The 20355-nt window shown below is 44.0% G+C and overlaps 1 protein-coding gene across 1 annotated transcript in view; it reads left to right on the forward strand.

Moving 5' to 3' along the window:
• SFXN2 (sideroflexin 2) overlaps positions 1-20355 on the forward strand; it is an 80450-nt gene that overhangs the window by 16509 nt on the left and 43586 nt on the right. Inside the window, 2 exon segments of the mRNA XM_075352317.1 lie at positions 4308-4478; positions 16324-16422. Coding sequence (XP_075208432.1) covers positions 4308-4478; positions 16324-16422 — 270 coding nt within the window.

Consider the following 20355-nt stretch of genomic DNA (forward strand, 5'->3'; position numbering starts at 1 on the left):
CTTGAGAGTTTATGGATTCACTTCTGGGATACTTGTCATAGCGTAAAAAAATATTTTAGATTTAAAAGGAAACAGGAAATTTCATATTTGACTATTTCTGTCCATTTTACATAAGAAAAAAAACAAACCGCTTTTAAAATTGACTACCATTGGGAAAGACAAATTTTAAATGTGGTGTTTATATGGGGTAAAAATGTAAGTAGACTGCACAATAATAAAATATTCACTTCTAAAATGCATCGCTGCAATAAGAGAACTGAGGAGCGTTGATGACTCCGGCTGGAGAAGGGTTACAGTGTAACACGCGTTATTTTGTACAGATATACTGTATATAATACTGTGCATGTGACATTTTGAAAGCACTTTTTTTCAAATTGCTTGAAAACAAAGGAGAAACGCCTTGTACACGGAAAGCGTGTGGGAGCGAGTGGTATGAAATGAATTTTGTTCCTGACTTTTTGGAGTTAATGAAACGCAGGTAGAGGGTTGCTAGGCAACACAAGGACAGCTGGGTATCAAAACATCTCTAGTGCTGGGATAGATCAATAAACCTGTCAGATTTTAATGATTAGCTTTTTTTTTTTTCTGTGAAATCCATTAAAGAGGTTCTGTCACTTAGAAATTCACTTTTCAGCTAATTAAAACCCTGTAACAAACCCCTTTTATCAAGCAGAACAATATTAACCGAGAAACTAGATAAACTGTATTAGTATATTAGAGCGAAATAGTAACCACTTGTCGTCTGGTTGGTTGCTATGGGTAACAGCATATTAGGCCTCATTTTAACAACTGTGTTAGAGTAAAACTGGCACTGTTGCCCATAGCAACAAATCACAGCGCGGCTGTCATTTTTCAACATAAATTCAATGAAAGCTGAGCTGTGATTGGTTGCTCTGGTCAATGAGGCCAGTTTTACTCTTAGGCTACGTGCAACATATATAATATTTATTAAAATAACCAGTTATGTACTGGAGAAGATGTTAATGTACTAAGACGTGGTAGCCATCTCTACTGGATTGTCCATTAGTCTTCCATTAGATATGGGGGAGACCTCTCCTAATGTAATGTTCCTTAGTGCTATTAATGATGGCTTGATTAGTGGTATTAAAGGGAATATGTCACCCTTTTGTGGGTTTTTTTTTTAGTTAATATGGGCATACAGGTAGCATAAAGGTGAAACTAGCATACCTGTATGCCTCCTGGATGATGGGCCATTCGTCAAAAATCCTCTTTTATATCTTCTATCTTCCAGGCTATGGGGCGTGAGCTGCCAGGAAGATAAGCCGGCCTCCAGTCTTCATTATACAGGGTTCTCCCTCCTCTTCTCTTCATAGTCCCTGTGATGTCAGGAGCGCGGCTGGAAATCTCGTGCCTGCCTGCCATCGCTCCCCTGCAAGGTGAAGCAGCAGTGACTCCCTGGCTCCTGCACACATCAAAATTAAAGCCTGTGCCCACGGAAGAGTGGAACAGTGCAGGAAGGCATGGCAGGCATAATGCGCTGGCACGAGATTTCCGACCTGCGCACCTGATGTCACAGGGACACCAGGGAAGAAAAAGGGAGGAGGAATCCTGTAAAATGAAGACCAGAGGCAAGTTTATCTTCCGGACAATGCACGCCCCATAGCCCGGAAGATAGATGATATAAAAGAGGATTTTTGCCATACGACCTCTCATCCAGGAGGCATACAGGTTTGGCTCTATGCCACCTGTATGCCCATATTAATAACTAAAAAAAAATGCAAAACAGTGACAAAGTCCGTTAGGCCTGAATCCCTCTAGTGCTCATTCTAAAAATCCCTTCCTCTTAAAGGTACCCATACATGTTCATTTGGAAGACAGCTGTCTCTCCCAACTTAGCTGAGCTGAGGGTTCATGTGTTTTCAGTGGGGAGAGAGGAAAAATTTCTAGATATCTAGAAGTATTTTATCTCCCCAGAAAGCAAAAGGATAGTCCGTTAAGAATCCAATAGCCAGCTCCTTCTCTACCCCAACATAATCTGTCGATGGAGAGTAAAGAACCCCCATAAATATTACATTGTCAGCCATACCTGACTATGTGATCCTCTAGGTGGGCAGATATTAAATAGTCATTTGAGCTACGCCAGCGAGGAAAAAAGAATCCTATCTTCTGAAGATAATGAATGATGCCTATCACTGTATGACCGTGCCTTAAGGTCCAGTCACACTAAGCAACTTACCAGCGATCCCAACAACGATAGGGATCGCTGGTAAGTTGCTAGGAGGTTGCTGGTGAGATGTCACACTGCGACGCTCCAGCGATCCCACCAGCAACCTGACCTGGCAGGGATCGCTGGAGCGTCGCTACACGAGTTGCTGGTGAGCTCACCAGCAACCAGTGACCAGCCCCCAGTGCCGCGTGGAAGATGCTGCGCTTGGTAACTAAGGTAAATATCGGGTAACCAACCCGATATTTACCTTGGTTACCAGCGCACGGAGCTACACGTGCAGAGAACAGGGAGCAGCGCACACTGAGCGCTGGCTCCCTGCTCTCCTAGTTACAGCACACATCGGGTTAATTAACCCGATGTGTCCTGCAGCTACATGTGCACAGAGCAGGGAGCAGCGCACAATGCTTAGCGCTGGCTCCCTGCTCTCCTAGCTACAGCACACATCGGGTTAATTAACCCGATGTGTCCTGCAGCTACATGTGCACAGAGCAGGAGCCGGCACTGACAGTGAGAGCGGCGGAGGCTGGTAACAAAGGTAAATATCGGGTAACCAAGGACAGGGCTTCTTGGTTACCCGATGTTTACTGTGGTTACCAGCCTCCGCAGAAGCCGGCTCCTGCTGCCTGCACATTTAGTTGTTGCTGTCTCGCTGTCACACACAGCGATCTGTGCTTCACAGCGGGACAGCAACAACTAAAAAATGGCCCAAGACATTCAGCAACAACCAACGACCTCACAGCAGGGGCCAGGTTGTTGCTGGATGTCACACACAGCAACATCGCTAGCAACGTCACAAAAGTTGTTCGTTAGCAGCGATGTTGCTAGCGATGTTGCTTAGTGTGACGGGGCCTTTACCACCATCTCCTCATTGACAACATATTCACACTTAGTTGAAGTCAACTAATTTGCCTCAAATTGTTCGAAAATTCTGGTATTTTTCACATTAAAAATATCTCCTGTATCTTTAATAATTGTCTGCAATTAGAAGCCCTAGGCTTGTCCCAATGGCAGTGGCCTCTATGTAAATTCCACCTAGCAAATTTACGGTACTCCTCCCATTCCTTCTGTGCTGTTTATCATTGTCTCTTATGGATGTAACTACAGTGGGTCCTGGGGTTACAGTTCCATTGGGCCCCTGGATCATAGTTGGTAGTTGTGAGCCCTGTGTGTGATTTTACATTTGGCCCAAAAAGCTTCAGTTTAATCCAGTTTGCTGAGACAGAAGCATTTTCAATGTCATACAATTGTTTCCATTTTACTAAAGGAACTCTTGTAGCTTCATATCATGGGTCCTCATCTTTAAGCAATGAGCAATTTTCGTTCTGGTTCACTCTTAACCTTCGTGGCCAATGGTTTCGTATAGCATGTGTTCTCAACAAGTATGCCAATACTCTCAATCTTGTATATTACAAGTAAGGCTGCGCTCACATGATCGATGATTCTCTCTTCAAAGAGAATCCATAGATTATGGGAATGACAGTCAGCTCAAACTCTGATCTGAGTTTGTCAAGTGTCAATTTACTGTCATCCAATTCTCTTGCATAGGAGAATCGTATCACAATGCCGGGAAGACAGGGAACTTAATTTCTCCACCTTCTCCATTGTATGTGTCCATGTAAATCACATGACATCAAAGTACAGTCCGATGTTTTACATGCACCCATAGACTTGAATAGGTGCTAGTGATCCAATATAAGCTGCCAATCACAGAATGCTGGAAAAAAGTACACTCATCGGCACTGCCCCATACTCTAACAATGGACCGAGTGCGATGTGATAAAACATCGGTTAGCACTTGTCCAATGTATGTGTGCGAGCACAGCCAAAGTGTCATATACTTACAGTATATCACTTTGTGGCAACAAACCTGGAGAAAAAGGCAATTTCTCCATAGGGGCCCCAATGTCTGTAGGTCTCTGCCTTCTACTATGTGATTTATTTATATATATATATATACTGTATAAAATTAGATTTCAGTGCTTTGTTTTTACTTTTTGTATTGCTGCTTATAATTCCTAAGCGTTGTAAAATGTTGCAGCAGCACCTAATTTACTCATTATTTATATTCATAAATTATTACCATCTTTAGACCAGATTAGACTGTGTATTCTGTGTTCAGAGCAGGTGTCACTCCACCCGGCACCAGCGTAGAACAACTCCATTACGCCAAGAAGCTGTATGACTCTGCCTTCCACCCGGACACTGGTGACAAGATGAACCTAATCGGAAGGATGTCTTTCCAGGTTCCAGGAGGGATGGCGATCACCGGGTGCATGCTACAGTTTTACAGGTACAGTCATCTCCTGAATTCACTATTATTATTATTATTATTATTATTATTTTGTTTTATTAATTATCATAGCACCATTTATTCCATGCTGTACATGTGAAAAATGGCATAAATAGACAAGTACAGTGGAACCTTGGATTACGAACATAATTGGTTCCTGGAGTGTGCTCTTAAACCAAGTTACTCTTAATCCAAGGTTCCACTGTACAATAATTGTGAGGCATACAAGGCACAGACTGGTACGAGAGGAGAGCAGACCCTGCCCACGAGGTCCTCTTTTACAGTTCCACCTTTTACTACCAGCTATGTAACATGAATATTGTGGAGGCCTATAACATTAGCTTTCTGGAAACACAAAATCATAATTTGTACATGGCAGTAAACAGTATGTATGACTTGCACAACAAGCATGGCTTCTCTAACCCTCATTCAAGTGAGCAGGCTACGCTTCAGTAAGACACAGCCCATGAACAAGAGGGCCTCTATTTCTAGAAGAAAGCAACTTTCCTATTTCCTACAACTCCATATACATATATTAGTAGACTTAATTTGGTCCTAATAGTTTACAAAAAATTATGACAGTTTTCCAAGTAAATTTAGGCTACATCCTCCTGACAAACTGCAACCTTTCTTTAATAGATCACACGATTGTCAAAGTACATACAACTACATGTCTAAAATATGCAGAAACAATAAGGCTCCTTTCACATTGCATTTTACCTTCCGCTCACAGGTCCCCGTCGGCGCATCCGTCCGAACCGCCCCTCCTCCACTCTGCAAAGCGTCTTCCGGACGCATGCGCCCGACAGGGCCATTCACTGTTATGGAGCGCACTGAGTTAGCGTGTGCTCTATTTTGTGCCATTTTTTGCATATATACGTTTATACGACGGACACCCGAACATAGTCCACGGGACCTGAGAGTGGAAGGTAAAACGCAATGTGAAAGGAGCCTAACATATAGTATCGGCTTCCAAGCTGAAACCGCCAGAAGAATGGACCCATCCCTTTTTTCAGCCACTGCAAGAATTTCGAAGCCTGAAGCAGTTAAGACGTTATACAAGGCAGAATATATGCAAAGCAAGTCATGACATTGCTGTGCATTTGTTCATTCTGTTTGCAGTGTTAAAAAAAAATTGAGGACCATCCACCAGGATCTTCATATAGGAACTACAGCCAGTGCTATACTGGTGCTATCATGCTGAATCTAAACATGCCTTTAGTTGTGAGATCGGATGTATAGTTTCTGAAATACAGGTAAGTAAAGTTTGTGAATTGCACTGTTATTTGATTGATAGCAGCTACAGAATATCTAATAGGTGGGTCTCGTTTTGCTAGTTATTCCTGCCTTTGTCTGCCTGCCTGTCCTTCCTCTTTCTTCCCCCTGTAATAACAGACAGGGGGAGGAAGGACAGGCAGCAGACGGGGGCAGGAATAACTAGCAAAAGCCGACCCACCTATTAGATATTCTGCAAGCAGCACCTATCAATCAAATAACAGTGTATTTCACAAACAATAATTGCCTGTATTTCAGAAATTATACATCCGATCTCACAACTGAAGGTATGTATAGAATCAGCATGATAGTGCCAGTATAGCACTGGCTTTAGTTTATATATGAAAATCCTGGTGGTTGGTCCTCTTTAAAGCTTTATCAGGTGGAATCTGCCTGTAAAAGATGTTGTGTGCACATACCCTAAAACTGTATAGTCTAATTTTGCACCGTCTAAGCACTCAGGAGAATTGATAAATATGCCCCAGTGTGTGTGTGTGTGTGTGTGTGATATATAATATATATTACACACACACCATATCACAAAGTGAGTACACCCCTCACATTTATGGAAATATTTTATTACATCTTTTCATGGTTCAACACCTAAGATATGACTTTCAGTGTACAGCTTGTATAACAGTGTAAATTTGTTGTGCCTGTTAAATAACTCCATACACAGTCATTAATGTCTAAACCATTGGCAACAAAGGGGAGTACACCCCTAAGTGACAATGGCCAAATTCTGCTCAAAGTGTCAATATGTTAATATGTTGTGTGGCCACCATTATTTTCAAGCATAGCCTTAACTCTCTTCATGGAGATCCATAGAGGTTTACAGGAACTGCTGGATCCTGTTCCCCTTCTCCATGACGACATCACGGAGCTGTTAGATGTTAGAGACTTTCCATTCCTCCACCTTCCAGGGGAATCAAGCTCTGCATCAGGATGTCACAGTACATGTTGGCATTCATGGTTCCCTCAATGAACTGTAGCTCCCCACAGCCGACAACACTCATGCAGCCCCAAACCATGACACTCCCACCACCATGCTTGACTGTAGGCAAGACACATTTGTCTTTGAACTCCTCATCTTGGTCTCATTAGACCACAGGACATGGTTCCAGTAATCTATGTCCTTAGTCTGCTTGTCTTCAGCAAAATGTTTGCATTCTTGTGCATCATCTTTAGACTAATCCTCTTTCTGGGAGGACAGCCATCCAGTCTAATTTGATGCAGTGTGCATTGTATGGTCTGAGCACCAACTGGCTAACCCCTCACCCTTTTAACCTCTGCAGAAATACTGGCAGCACTCATACATCTATTTTGAATAGACAACCTCTGGATATGACGCTGACCATGTGCACTCAACTTCTTTGGTTGACCATGGTGAGGCCTGTTCTGAGTGGCACCTGTCTTGTTAAACCGCTGTATGGTCTTTGCCACCGTGCTGCAGCCCAGTTTCAGGGTATTGGTAATCTTCTTATAGCCCAGGCCATCTTTATGCAGAGCAACAATTCTTATTTTTAAAGATCTTCAGAAAATTCTTTGCCATGAGGTGCCATGTTGAGCTTTCAGTGACCAGTTTGAGAGAGTGTCAGCGATAACACCGAATGTAACACACCTGCCCCCATTCACACCTGAGACTTTGTGACACTAATGAGTCACATGAAACTGGAGACGGAAAATGGTTAATTGGGCACAATTTTGCCATTTTCACCTAAGGGTGTACTCCCTTTTATTGCCAGCGGTTTAGACATTAATGGCTGTGTGTTGAGTTATTTAGAGGGCACCAAATTTACACTGTTATACGAGCTGTACACTGACTACTGCACATTGTATCAAAGTGTCCTATCTTCATTTTTGCCTGCTGAAAAGCTATAATAAAATATTTTCAATAATGTGAGGGGTGTACTCACTCTTTTGATATACTGTGCATACATATATATGTGAATGTGCATATAAGTGTCTTTATATGCAGATGTTTGTATATCTAATATAAAAAGCTGTGTGTGTGTGTTTGTGTGTGTGTATATGTATGTGTATGTGTGTGTGTATGTCCGCTAAAGGAATCCGCATTGTCGCATTTACATCACAAAATTTTGCACAGACACCCCATGAGACTCAGGGTGCGTCATAGACTATGTTTTGACGGGAACATTTAACCCCGCGCTTTAAGCGGGCTTTACACGCTACGACATCACTCAAGCGATCTCGTTGGGGTCACAGAATTTGTGACGCACATCCGGTCGCTTTAGCGATGTCGTTGCGTGTGACACCTATGAGCGATTTTGCATCGTCGCAAAAACGTGCAAAATCGCTCATCGGTGACATTCTCCAATATCGTTACTCCAGCAGTAACGAAGTTGTTCCTCGTTGCTACAGCAGCACACATCGCTCCGTGTGACACCGCAGGAACGAGGAAGCTCTCCTTACCTGCCTCCCGGCCACAATGCGGAAGGAAGGAGGTGGGCGGGATGTTCGTCCTGCTCATCTCCGCCCCTCCGCTTCTATTGGGCGGCGGTTCAGTGACGCTGCTGTGACGTTACTGTGACGCTGAACGAACCGCCCCCTTAGAAAGGAGGCGTTACGCCGGTCACAGCGACGTCGCAGGGCAGGTAAGTAGTGTGACGGGTCCGGGCGCTGTTGTGTGACACGGGCAGCGATTTGCCCGTGTCGCACAACCGATGGGGGCGGGTACGCACGCTGGCGATATCGGTCACGTGTAAAGCGGCCTTTACAGTTACTCTCCAAAAAACATGCCTCCATTAAAGTCAATGGAGCTGCGAGCTACAGGTTATTAATAGGAGCTCTAATTGGTTGCTAATAGGAGCAAAATAAATTGTTAGTATAAGAAGCTTATGTGTGAGGTAATATGATGTCGGTGGGGAGACGGATAGAGACAGACAGACAGACATAGTAAGAGACAGAGAGAGACAGTCAAAGGCAGACGGGGAAAGAGACAGGCAGACGGGGAAATAGACAGGCAGACGGTCACACAGAGACAGCGAGACAGATGGTCACACAGAGACAGCGAGACAGATGGTCACACAGAGACAGCGAGACAGATGGTCACACAGAGACAGCGAGACAGATGGTCACACAGAGACAGCGAGACAGACGGTCACACAGAGACAGCGAGACAGATGGTCACACAGAGACAGTTACTATCCTAGGCAACACCGGGTACTACGGCTAGTCTTTTATAAAATCCTGCATACGCTCTTGAGCTTTAGCTAAGAGGTTATGTTTGGGAAAAAAGTGTTTTTCTTATAATAAAACTGTGATAAGTCTTACTGAGAACACTCACCACTCACGTCATTAAAGCTTTTTATTGGGCTATTTCCTATAAATTACCCCTCTTCATGATGGGTTTTCTCTTTTCTGCTTTACTTTATTGTGACATGCTATTTATATGCTGTTTACTATACTGTTTATATAATGCTGTGTTTATACTGTGTTGTATATAAAAAAAAATTATGGAACTGTCTGGTGTGACCTCAGAAAAAAAATTGCTGACTTTTGACTGTAGGTCTTCAATAACAGAATCCCACAGCACTGAAAAGTAATCTAATATATAAAGCTGAGTGTATGTGTAGGCATTTGTGTATGTCCGCTAAAGGAATCCGCACCGTCGCATTTCCAATCACGACATTTTGCACATATACCTCATGTGACAGGGAATGTCATAGTCTCTGTTTTGAGAGGAAAATTTAACCCTGCGATTAAAGGCCCAGTCACACACAACGACTTACCAGCGATCCCGAAAATGATGCGACCTGATAGGGATCGCTGGTAAGTCGCTGATAGGTCGCAGGTGAGATGTCACACAGTCAGATCTTACCAACGATGCAGGAACGATACAGGTTGCAGTAGCGACCTGTATAACGATCTCCGTAGTCACTGTGACCCTGTCACACAGCGTCAAACACAGCGATGTGTCCTGCCCAGCAGAACATCGCCTTTTGAAGAAAATGGCCTGGACCATTCTGCAACGACTAGAAATCTCACAGCAGGGGCCGGATCGCTGGTAGGTGTCACACATAACGAGATCGCTAACGGGATCGCTACTGCGTCACAGAAACTGTTGTGTGACGGTACCTTTTAGTTATTCACCAAAACCTGTATATATTAAAGACAGAGACTGATGCAGAGACTGATGCGGAGACTGATGCGGAGACTGATGCGGAGACTGATGCGGAGACTGATGCGGAGACTGATGCGGAGACTGATGCCGAGACTGATGCGGAGACTGATGCGGAGACTGATGCCGAGACTGATGCCGAGACTGATGCCGAGACTGATGCCGAGACTGATGCCGAGACTGATGCCGAGACTGATGCCGAGACTGATGCCGAGACTGATGCCGAGACTGATGCCGAGACTGATGCCGAGACTGATGCCGAGACTGATGCCGAGACTGATGCCGAGACTGATGCCGAGACTGATGCCGAGACTGATGCCGAGACTGATGCCGAGACTGATGCCGAGACTGATACACACACACACTCGCAGAGACACAGAGAGGGAGAGTGAGAGAGACAGTTACTATCCCGGGCAACACTGGGTACTACAGCTAGTCCAATATATAAAGGCGAGCATGTGTGTATGTCCGCTAAAGGAATCCGTACCTTCGCATTTACAATCACAAAATTTTGCACAGCCACCTCATTTGACTCAGGGAGCATCCTAGACTATGTTTTGAGGGGAAATTTTAACCCTGCGTGTTAGTTATTCACCCAAAAATAACTGATTACTTACTGTTTGGATGTGTAAGGTAATATATTGGCTATTTTGACAGCCTGGATATTTATCAGGTAGCCTATAGCAACCAATCATAGCTCTGGCCTCTATATTTTGCTACAGGTCATTAATAGGAGCTCTGACTGGTTGCTATAGGCAACAAAGGACATTCTTAGTATAAGGCCGGAGTCATACTTGCGAGAGAGTAGCGCGAGCCTCGCATCGCATCACCGACAGGAGCATCTCAGCTGCATAGAAATACATGCAGCCGACCCGCTCCTGTCAGGAGTGTGCGGCCGTGCCAGGTGATACTGATGTGAGACTCTCGCGAGTCTCTCGCAAGTGTGAGAGTAACCCTTAGGGGTACTTTGCACGTTGCGACATCGCTACTGCGATATCGTCGGGGTCAAATTGAAAGTGACGCACATCCGGCGCCGGTAACGACGTTGCAATGTGTAAAGCCTAGATGCGCCGATAAAAGATCGCAAAAGCAACGAAAAACGGTGATCTGTGTAGCGTCGGTCATTTTCATACTGGAGATACGATGTTGTTCCTCGTTCCTGCGGCAGCACAGATCGTTGTGTGTGAAGCCGCAGGAGCAAGGAACATCTCCTTACCTGCCTCCACCGGCTATGCGGAAGAAAGGAGGTGGGCGGGATGTTTACGTCACGCTCATCTCCGCCCCTCCGCTTCTATTGGCCGCCTACCGTGTGACGTTGCTGTGACGCCGCATGACCTGCCCCCTTAGGAAGGATGCGGGTCGCCGGCCAGAGCGACGTCGCAGGGCAGGTAAGTGCGTGTGAAGCTGCCGTAGCGATAATGTTCGCTACGGCAGCTATCACAAGATATCGCATGTGCGACGGGGGCGGGTACTATCGTGCTCGGCATCGCTAGCCGATGTTAGCGATGTCGCAGCGTACAAAGTACCCCTAAGTGTTTGGTGCAGAAATTTTCTGCATCAAATCTGTATTTTGTGGCAGAAAAACTAACCAAAAAATGCATGCTTTTTTGTTGTCTTTTTGTCATGCGTTTTTCATAATGAAGTCAATGAGTGGAAGGCCTGAAAAACATAGGCAAAAACGCACCAAGAATTGACATGCTACAATTTTTCTGCAGCAAATCTGCAAGGAAAAAAAATAAGCAACATGCACACAGCACTTCAGAATTCTCATTGACTTTACTGGCATAAAGTTAGACATGCAGATTTGTGACAACTGCACCAAAAGAATGCATCAAAAATGCACTGTGCGCATACAGCCAAAAGGATATTCCAATATTAAGCCTTTGCTTAAAATATTTCTGTTAGTTCACCAAAACTGAGCATACTAATGATGCACTTGTAAACCTACTTGCAGTGTTATCTACCGTAATTAATTCCGTAAATCAATGTGTCACATGTGTTGACCTAATGGGGTCGGTTACGGGATAAAGCTATGCTGTGTGAATCCTCGGTGTATACCCAGCTGTTTATCAGATGTCTGGCCGCAGCTCCCTTCTTATGGATCAGTTAATCATTGCCCGTACTGTCTGGTACTGATCTGACCGTTACTAATGTGGTTGACTTTAACGCAATTGTGTAATATTTTAACTATGTCAGTGGAAATACTGCTGATATTCTGGTTTCTCTATAGATTTTCATAAAGATTGCTCACAATTGGTCAATAATATATCAGAAAGGTCTTATGGTTCATACTGTCCTTAAAGGGAACATGTCAGGTGCAATATGCACCAAGAACCACAAGCAGTTCGGGTGAATATTAGTAATCCCTGCCTAACCGTCCCTGCATATGTGGCGCCACTGAGGCTCAGGTCGCCACAGAGTACTGCACCCCACTTAGGGTGTGGTGCTGATCATGAATCCAAAAGGAGGTCGGTACTGGTTTCATCATCCACAACCACATACACTCATGGGTTGCCCCTTCCCCACTGGGGACTGGGCTAGGGTCTGGTATAAAAGGGGTTTTCAACAGTGTGGCATTTAGAGGATGCCATCACAACAGGGGCCCCAGTCCACTAGCTTAGGACCTGGATAGGGGGTGGAGCGGCCACCAGGGGGAGTTAGGAGTCACACACAGTTTACAATTTTGAAGAGTTTTTCCAGCAGGAGTGATAGTGAGCAGACGTCTTTCCCGGTTGCTCCCGTGGAACATAGGAGTTTAACGGTCGGTGAGGAGGATACCATGTCAGTTCCCCCGGGACCAGCGTTGTTCAGGGTGCAGCATCCTAGGGTGGTGTAATGCCACGTTGCATCACCAGATTCTGCCAAACGGAGAGGTTCCATTCTTCGTCGACCACCCAAGTTTCCAGAGCCAAGTGACATATCGGACTCCCGGGACTGAGATCACGGCCAGACTCAAGAGGATCCTCGCTACTGGCATAGGGAACAGTACTCTACCTAGTACACTTAAAAAGCGCAGTGAGGAAGGGCCCGCAGACTACCAGACCAGTACCTCCTGCGGATTCAGGATTGACCTGAGTGCATCACGGTAGTGTCCAGTGTGACCGGGCTGGCAGCTGAAATTGTGAATAAACTACACTCTGAACCCGCAGAGACTGTGTTGACTTGTCCTTACCGGCGCCGCCACCCAGTGCTTAGGCGCCAAAGGCTGTTAAATCCCTCATCATCCACCCGGGCCCCTCTCCGCCTGTAGGGAGCGATACCATCCCGGCTGCACAAAAACGCACAAAAAAATACATGTGGTTTTGTTGCTTTTTTTTTATGTTGTTGCAGTATTTTTGGGGGTGCATTTTTTTTTTTTTATTTTTTTTTTGCATGCAACAAGGAAAAGACTGTCAAAGCAAAAAAAAAAAAAAGCTTTCTTGATGTCATTTCCTGTTTCAACCGTTCTTCTGTTTAATTTTACATCACCTGATGACATCCCATCCTGTTTTACCCATGTGGGTTTTTTTGTGTTAAAAAGCGCTGCAAAAAACGCACAAAACCACACCAAAAACTCATTGTGTGAACATACCTGCGGATTTGAAGCGTTTTACAAATTTTGAAGTCAATGGGTGACAAAAATGCTGCAAATCCGGACCAATAATTGACATGCTGCAGATTTTTTTTCTTTTTAAAATATTTTTTTTTAAAATACAGAAGCTGCAGTGTAGTATTTCATTCTGCGTATTTGTGCATTGTTTTAACTGATTTGATGAATAAAAGCAAATTTTAGTCCCAGTACTTTACACAAGAATAGTTCAAAAATATTTGTACAGTTGGGGAAAAAAAACCAGGCAAACACAAATAGAGCTGATAAAGCACGGGCAGGTTTGTCCTTGATCGCACTTGGTCCTCAGTGCTGCACTTGCTGCATATGGTGACCTGACCACATCTGTCATGGCTGGTAGAGTATGCTTTCGGTGACATCTTCACAGAAATTCTATGATCTTGGTGTTTTGCGACCTTCCTCCACCCACAGTATAAAACAATTGGATGATTTCTTGACATAAATTTGGCCATCGTGAAAATTTCAGTATATTACTGCAGCGTATGGCCCTAATTTACCGTAATTGTCTTACATTTTTATGAGGCAGCCTGTGAAAATATGTAATTGTTAAGAGCCTTTTAATGATGAGCGAGTTTTGAAATACTCGGATTCGCGATACTCTTAACGAGTCCTGTCTAATGCTCACGTATTCGTTCCGACTAGCGTGTGCAATGCAAGTCAATGGGGAATACTCACAACGTAACAAGTATCCACACTATTCGTGCAAGTAGCAAATAGTACGGCATTCAGGTTACTTGTTACATTGCCAGTATTCCCCATTGACTTGCATTGCACACGCTATTCGGAACGAATACGCGAGTATTACCGTAAACAGTACTAGTTACAATACGAATATTTCGAAACTCGCAGATCATTAGTGCTTTTGCGTAAAGAGCTGTATACAACTTGCACCAAATATTCTGAAAAAAATGGAGAACGAGACCTCACCTGCGAGCGCCAGGTCAATTTGGATGTGTTTCGGCATGGCGGTCTTGCTGTTTATATACGCAGCAAACCCTTGATGGCAAAATAAAGCAGTGGTCTGATTGCTGTAGAATTTTATTCTAATTTTACTAGTGCAAATGTGCAAAAATAAAAAAAATCGAACTAGTACTTGCATGGCGGCTTTTTACAATTCGCTAAGTGTCCATGTTGTCGCTTACATGCTGTGGAACAGTTGCAGATGTTCTCCGTTCACAAAAATCAAGAGATTTTAGTTTGCATTAAAATTTGTAATATCTAAAATTAAATCTGCCAAAAAATTAACACTTTATTTCACAACTAAATCCGAACTATTGTGGACCGCGTTCACATCATGTCGGCGACGTTTGAATATTATTGGGATCTACAGTGTTAAAAGCCAGAGCCTTGAATACCACTTTAATATACAAGATTTAGTCTACGTTTTACAGTTTTGAATTATATTTAAAGGGGTTGTTAAGGTGTTGCTTGTCCATGGGATTGTCACACGGAGTTTTGCACAAAACTCACCAACTGTCATGGCGGCGTCAGGCTCTGTTCACATTGCAGAATCAGACACTCTGTCTGATGGATTCTCTGGTGTTTCTAATACACACAGGCAGACCCAGGCGCTGACCTGTCTGCTCATTCATAGGCAGGCTAGCAAAAGTTAACCACTGCTAACCTGCTCGTTAGGCATCTTTGATCACAGGTTGTAACGAAGCCAATCACTTCTTCTCATCTCATTTTTAGGCCAGAGGAAATTTTGTTTTTATGCTGTGTTGGTCTGAGACTTGAAGAAAGAGTTGCTTTGTGCTTGGTGTTGTTGTTGAGTTACCTGTTATCTTATTGTTTCCACCCTGCTCTTGTTTTCCTCCTAATCTTCTTGTTTTATACCTCTATGTGTGCGTGCTGTGTGACAGAGTTTTGGTTTCCCCTGTCTAATTCTATGGGTTAATTTACATCCCCTCGGTGGAGGAGGAGTTGTTATGAGATCAGGACTGGTCAGGAGAAGGGCCAGAAAGGAGACTCTGGCAGGACATCCCCACCATTAAGCGTATCTCTGGGAATAGGGATAGCAGAGGGCCCCCTAGTTTGAGGAGCTCCGTTTTTCCTGCTATCCCCATAGTCCTCATTGGTAGGGATAAGCGTTAGCTTATTGATCAGTAGAGGTCTGACTTCTGGAACACTGCTCCATTCATTTTCTATGGGCCCTCCTCTATTAATTCATTCAGACCGGCACTGATCAATAACATGTCTGCCGCATGTGGCTGCAAGAACGCCTGGATGTAGGGACCAATTTCCACACAGTTTTGATGTTAATATTTTAAATTATTTGCGTACCTGCGCCGCTATTGACCACCCCATGTGGCTGAGGTTTTGGTCACACCATGAGCACACGGTCTAGCTACACCCCATACCATGACAATTCGCTGTAACATTATGCAGTATTTTCCATACAATAATAGCTCCTCTGTCAGATGAAGACAGCCTATGAACCCAGCTATATACAACTAAATGTGGCGGCGGTGGTTGTTGTTGTTGTTGTTTGTCGTTGTTTGTCTTTTTTGTTTTTTTAGAAACACAATAGGAAAATAATTTTATTTCTATAGCGCCTTAATATTCTACTGCACTTTCCATTTCACTTGTACAGACAAATAAGACACATAATTCAGCAGATATAAAGAGAGGTGAGCTCTCGCCTCACAAGCTTACAATCTATGAATTGATTAGTATGAATTGTATTTACATAATGCAGACTTTAATAATATGCTATGTCCACATCCAATGTAAGTTTATATTCACCTTGTATAATATTTTCTTCTATTCATTAATTACTATTACTGTAGTTGTATGTACTTTATGCCTTTCTTGTTGTACAGGACGGTTCCTGCAGTTGTGTTTTGGCAGTGGGTTAACCAGTCTTTTAATGCACTTGTGAACTACACCAACCGAAATGCAGCCTCTCCCATCACTCCTAGGTAAGTCCTCTTGTCTACTTTTCTGTCTCGGTACAGTATCACAGGCTCCTCTTAATAGGTACAAATATGAAATGGCCAATTCGTGGGAGCCCAACAGCCAGCGACAAGGCGTATCTCTTTGTTAGGACCCTAGTCTAATATCAATATAATTTAAAAAAATACAGCAGCACTCTGAAATGCTAGAACATGGAAACACTTAATATATACTGCTCAAAAAAATAAAGAGAACACTTAAACAAGGATTTTGTATTTGGTGTTCCCTTTATTTTTTTTGAGCAGTATAGGAATTTGGAACTGCAGTACTGCTATTGAAACTAGGTTTTAAAAAAAAAAAAAAAGATACTTGGCTCACAAATTGGTTACCATAATTCATGAGAGCCCGTGGTCAGGAAGTCATATGTCCAAAATATGTCATTTAAATGGGTAGGTAGGGGCTGTCTGGATTAGAAAACATATTGAAATCATTCTCCTATTGAAGTGATGGGGAATGAGGTTCCCCCTTTTAAGACCCGTAATCTATTCCAGCACATTCATGCCTTAGGGGTACTTTGCACGCTGCGACATCGCAAGCCGATGCTGCGATGCCGAGCGCGATAGTCCCCGCCCCCGTCGCAGCTGCGATATCATTGTGATAGCTGCCGTAGCGAATATTATCGCTACGGCTGCTTCACATGCACTCACCTGCCGTGCGACTTCGCTCTGGCCAGCGTACCGCCTCCTTATTAAGGGGGCGGGTCGTGCGGCGTCACTGTGACGTCACACGGCAGGCGGCCAATAGGAGTAGAGGGGCAGAGATGAGCGGGATGTAAACATCCCGCCCACCTCCTTCCTTACGCATAGCCGACGGGAGCCGCGGTGACGCAGGTAGGAAATGTTCCTCGCTCCTGCGACTTCACACACAGCGATGTGTGCTGCCGCAGGAACGAGGAACAACAATCCGACCATCGCGTCGGCGTAATTATGGAATTCGCCAACGCTACACCGATGATACGATCACGACGCTTTTGCGCTAGTTAATCGTATCATCTAGGATTTACACACTACGATATCGAGAGCGAAGCAGGATGTGCGTCACTTTTGACATGACCCCACCGACATCACATCTGCGATGTCGTAGTGTGCAAAACCCACCTTACTCAGATACAGTAGATGATTGCTTTCAATGGGAGCTTTTTAATGCAGAATTATTCCTATTTTAGCACGGAAAGAAAACTGGAGGACACGTGTGTGTGTGTGTGTGTGTGTGTGTGTGTGTGTGTGTGTGTATGTGTAGATATATATGTAATGTGGGCTCTTATATACAGCATTCCATAATGCTATATGTAAGAGCCCAGGCCGCTGTGTATAACGTAAAAAACACTTTATAATACTCTCCTAAGGGGCGGTCCGGTCCAATGGGCATCAGCATCTCCCTTCTCCTATGATCTCCGTCCTTCTTCTGTTTTTTACAATCTACACAGCAGTTTGGGCTCTTATATACAGCATTCCTGTATATAATGCTGTATAAAAGGGCCCACTGGTGGGGGCCACAGTTTATAGTCGCCAAATCTGGTGACAGGTTCCCTTTAAGTGATATACTGTTGGATTCAGAATCTCCTTGCCTACATTATGTTGCAGTCAGCTGAGGTAGCAAAAACCTGCTGACAGATTCTCTTTAAAGGGAGCCTGTCAGCTAAATCCTACTGCTTATACCATAGGTGGCATGAAGCAGATGCCGGCTGCTTTATTGCAATCCTGTATATTTTACTGAAAAACATACTTTGAAAAGCTGGGTGAGGAGTACCCATCTTGATGATAACTGCGTCAGAGCCTCGGCAGCTTCTGCTTTCCTTAAAGATTCATAGGTCGAGACCTATTAGTCTAGGAGGCGCGGGGCTGGAAAAAGCCAGTGGGCTTTTTTAAAGTATATTTGTGTGAAACGCCGCAGTGCTGGAATAACACAGCCAGAGCCTGATTCTTGTTGCCCGTGACTTGGGTAGCGTGAATTAGATGACAGGTTCCCTTTAAAATATATTTCCTTTCTGTAGCAATCACCTTTTTAAGGAATTATTTCATTATAATTACAGACTGGCCTACAATGAAAGGTATTACAGTTGAAACCAGACGTTTGCATACAAGACACGTCTGCATGTTTTTCTCACTATCTCTCATGAAATCAGAATAATCCTTTCTCGTTTTAGGTCAATTAGGAACCAAAATTATGTATATTTGCCAAATGCCAGAATAATGAGAGAGAGAGAATGTTTTAAAGCATTTTTATTACTTTATCCAAAGTCAAAAGTTTACATACACTAAAGGGTACTTTACACGCTGCGATCTCACTAGCGAGCGTACCCGCCCCCGTCGTTTGTGCGTCACGGGCACATCATCGCTAGGAACAGTCACACATACTTACCTGCCTAGCGACGTTGCTGTGACCGGCGAACCGCCTCCTTTCTAAGGGGGCGGTTCGTTTGGCGTCATTGCGACGTCACTAAGCGCCCGCTCAATAGAAGCGGAAGGGGCGGAGATGAGCGGGCCGAACATCCTGCCCACCTCCTTCCTTCCTCATTGCCGGCGGTCGCAGATAAGGAGAGGTTCCTCGTTCCTGTGGTGTCTCACATAGCGATGTGTGCTGCCGCAGGAACGACGACCAACCTCGCTACTGAACAGACAACGATTTTTGGTAAATGAACGACCCCTCACACACCACCAATTTTTACCTTTGCGATCGTTTAAAGTCGCACATAGGTGTCAGACGCTGCGATGTCGCGAACGACCCCGGATGTGCGTCACAAACACCATGACCCCGACGATATATCGTTAGTGATGTCGCAGCGTGTAAATGGCCCTTAAGAGTACTATGCGTTTAAACAATATGGGACAGCCCATATGATGTCATGTCTTTGGAAGCTTCCGATAGGTTTATTAGCAACATCTGAGTTAATTGGAGACACACCTGTGGATGTATATTAATGCACACCTGAAACACACTTTGTGTAGCATCATAGAAAAGTCAAAATAATTCAGCCAAGATCTCATCGAGAGAATTATGGACTTGCACAAGTTTGATTCATCCTTGGGTGCAATTTCCAGATACCTGAAGGTGACTTGTTCATTTGTACAAACAATTATACGCAAGTACAAACAAGATGGGAATGTCCAACCATCATACCGCTCAGGAAGGAGAAGGATTCTGTGTACCAGAGATGAACGTGCTTTGGTCAGACATGTGCATATTAACCCAAGAACAAAAGCAAAAGACCTTGTGAAGATGCTGGTGGAAGCTGGTAAGATTGTGTCATACTCTACAATGAAACAAGTACTGTAGCAACATGGGCTGAAAGGCCACTCTGCCTGGAAGAAGCCATTAATTCAAAAGAAACATAAAAAAGCCAGATTAATGTTTGCAAATGCACACAGGAACAAAGACCTTAATTTTTGAAGATATGTCCTGCGGTCTGACAAAACTAAAATTGAACTGTTTGACCATAATAACCATTGTTACGTTTTGAGCAAAAAGAGAGAAGCTTTGAAACCTAAGAACTCCATCCCAACTGTGAAACACGGGGGTGTCAGCATCATGTTGTGGGATTGATTTGCTGCCAGAGGGACTGGTGCACTTCACAAAATAGATGACATCATGAGAGATGACAGTTGTGGCAATACTGAAGCAACATCTCAAGACATCAGCCAGGAACTTAAAGCTTGATTGTAAATGGGTCTTCCAAATGGACAATGACCCAAAGCATATTGCCAAACTGGTTACAAAGTGGCTTAAGGATAACAAAGTCAATATTTTGGAGTGGCCATCACAAAACCCTGATCTCAACCCTACCAACTATTGCGAGAAGCTTGTGGAAGGATATCCAAAATGTTTCACCAAAGTCATACAGTGTAAGGGCAATGGTGCCAAATACTGATGAAATGTATGTAAACTTTTGAATTGCAGAA

This window comes from Anomaloglossus baeobatrachus, chromosome 5, assembly GCF_048569485.1.
Source record: "Anomaloglossus baeobatrachus isolate aAnoBae1 chromosome 5, aAnoBae1.hap1, whole genome shotgun sequence".
In the NCBI taxonomy this organism is placed as follows: Eukaryota; Metazoa; Chordata; class Amphibia; order Anura; family Aromobatidae; genus Anomaloglossus; species Anomaloglossus baeobatrachus.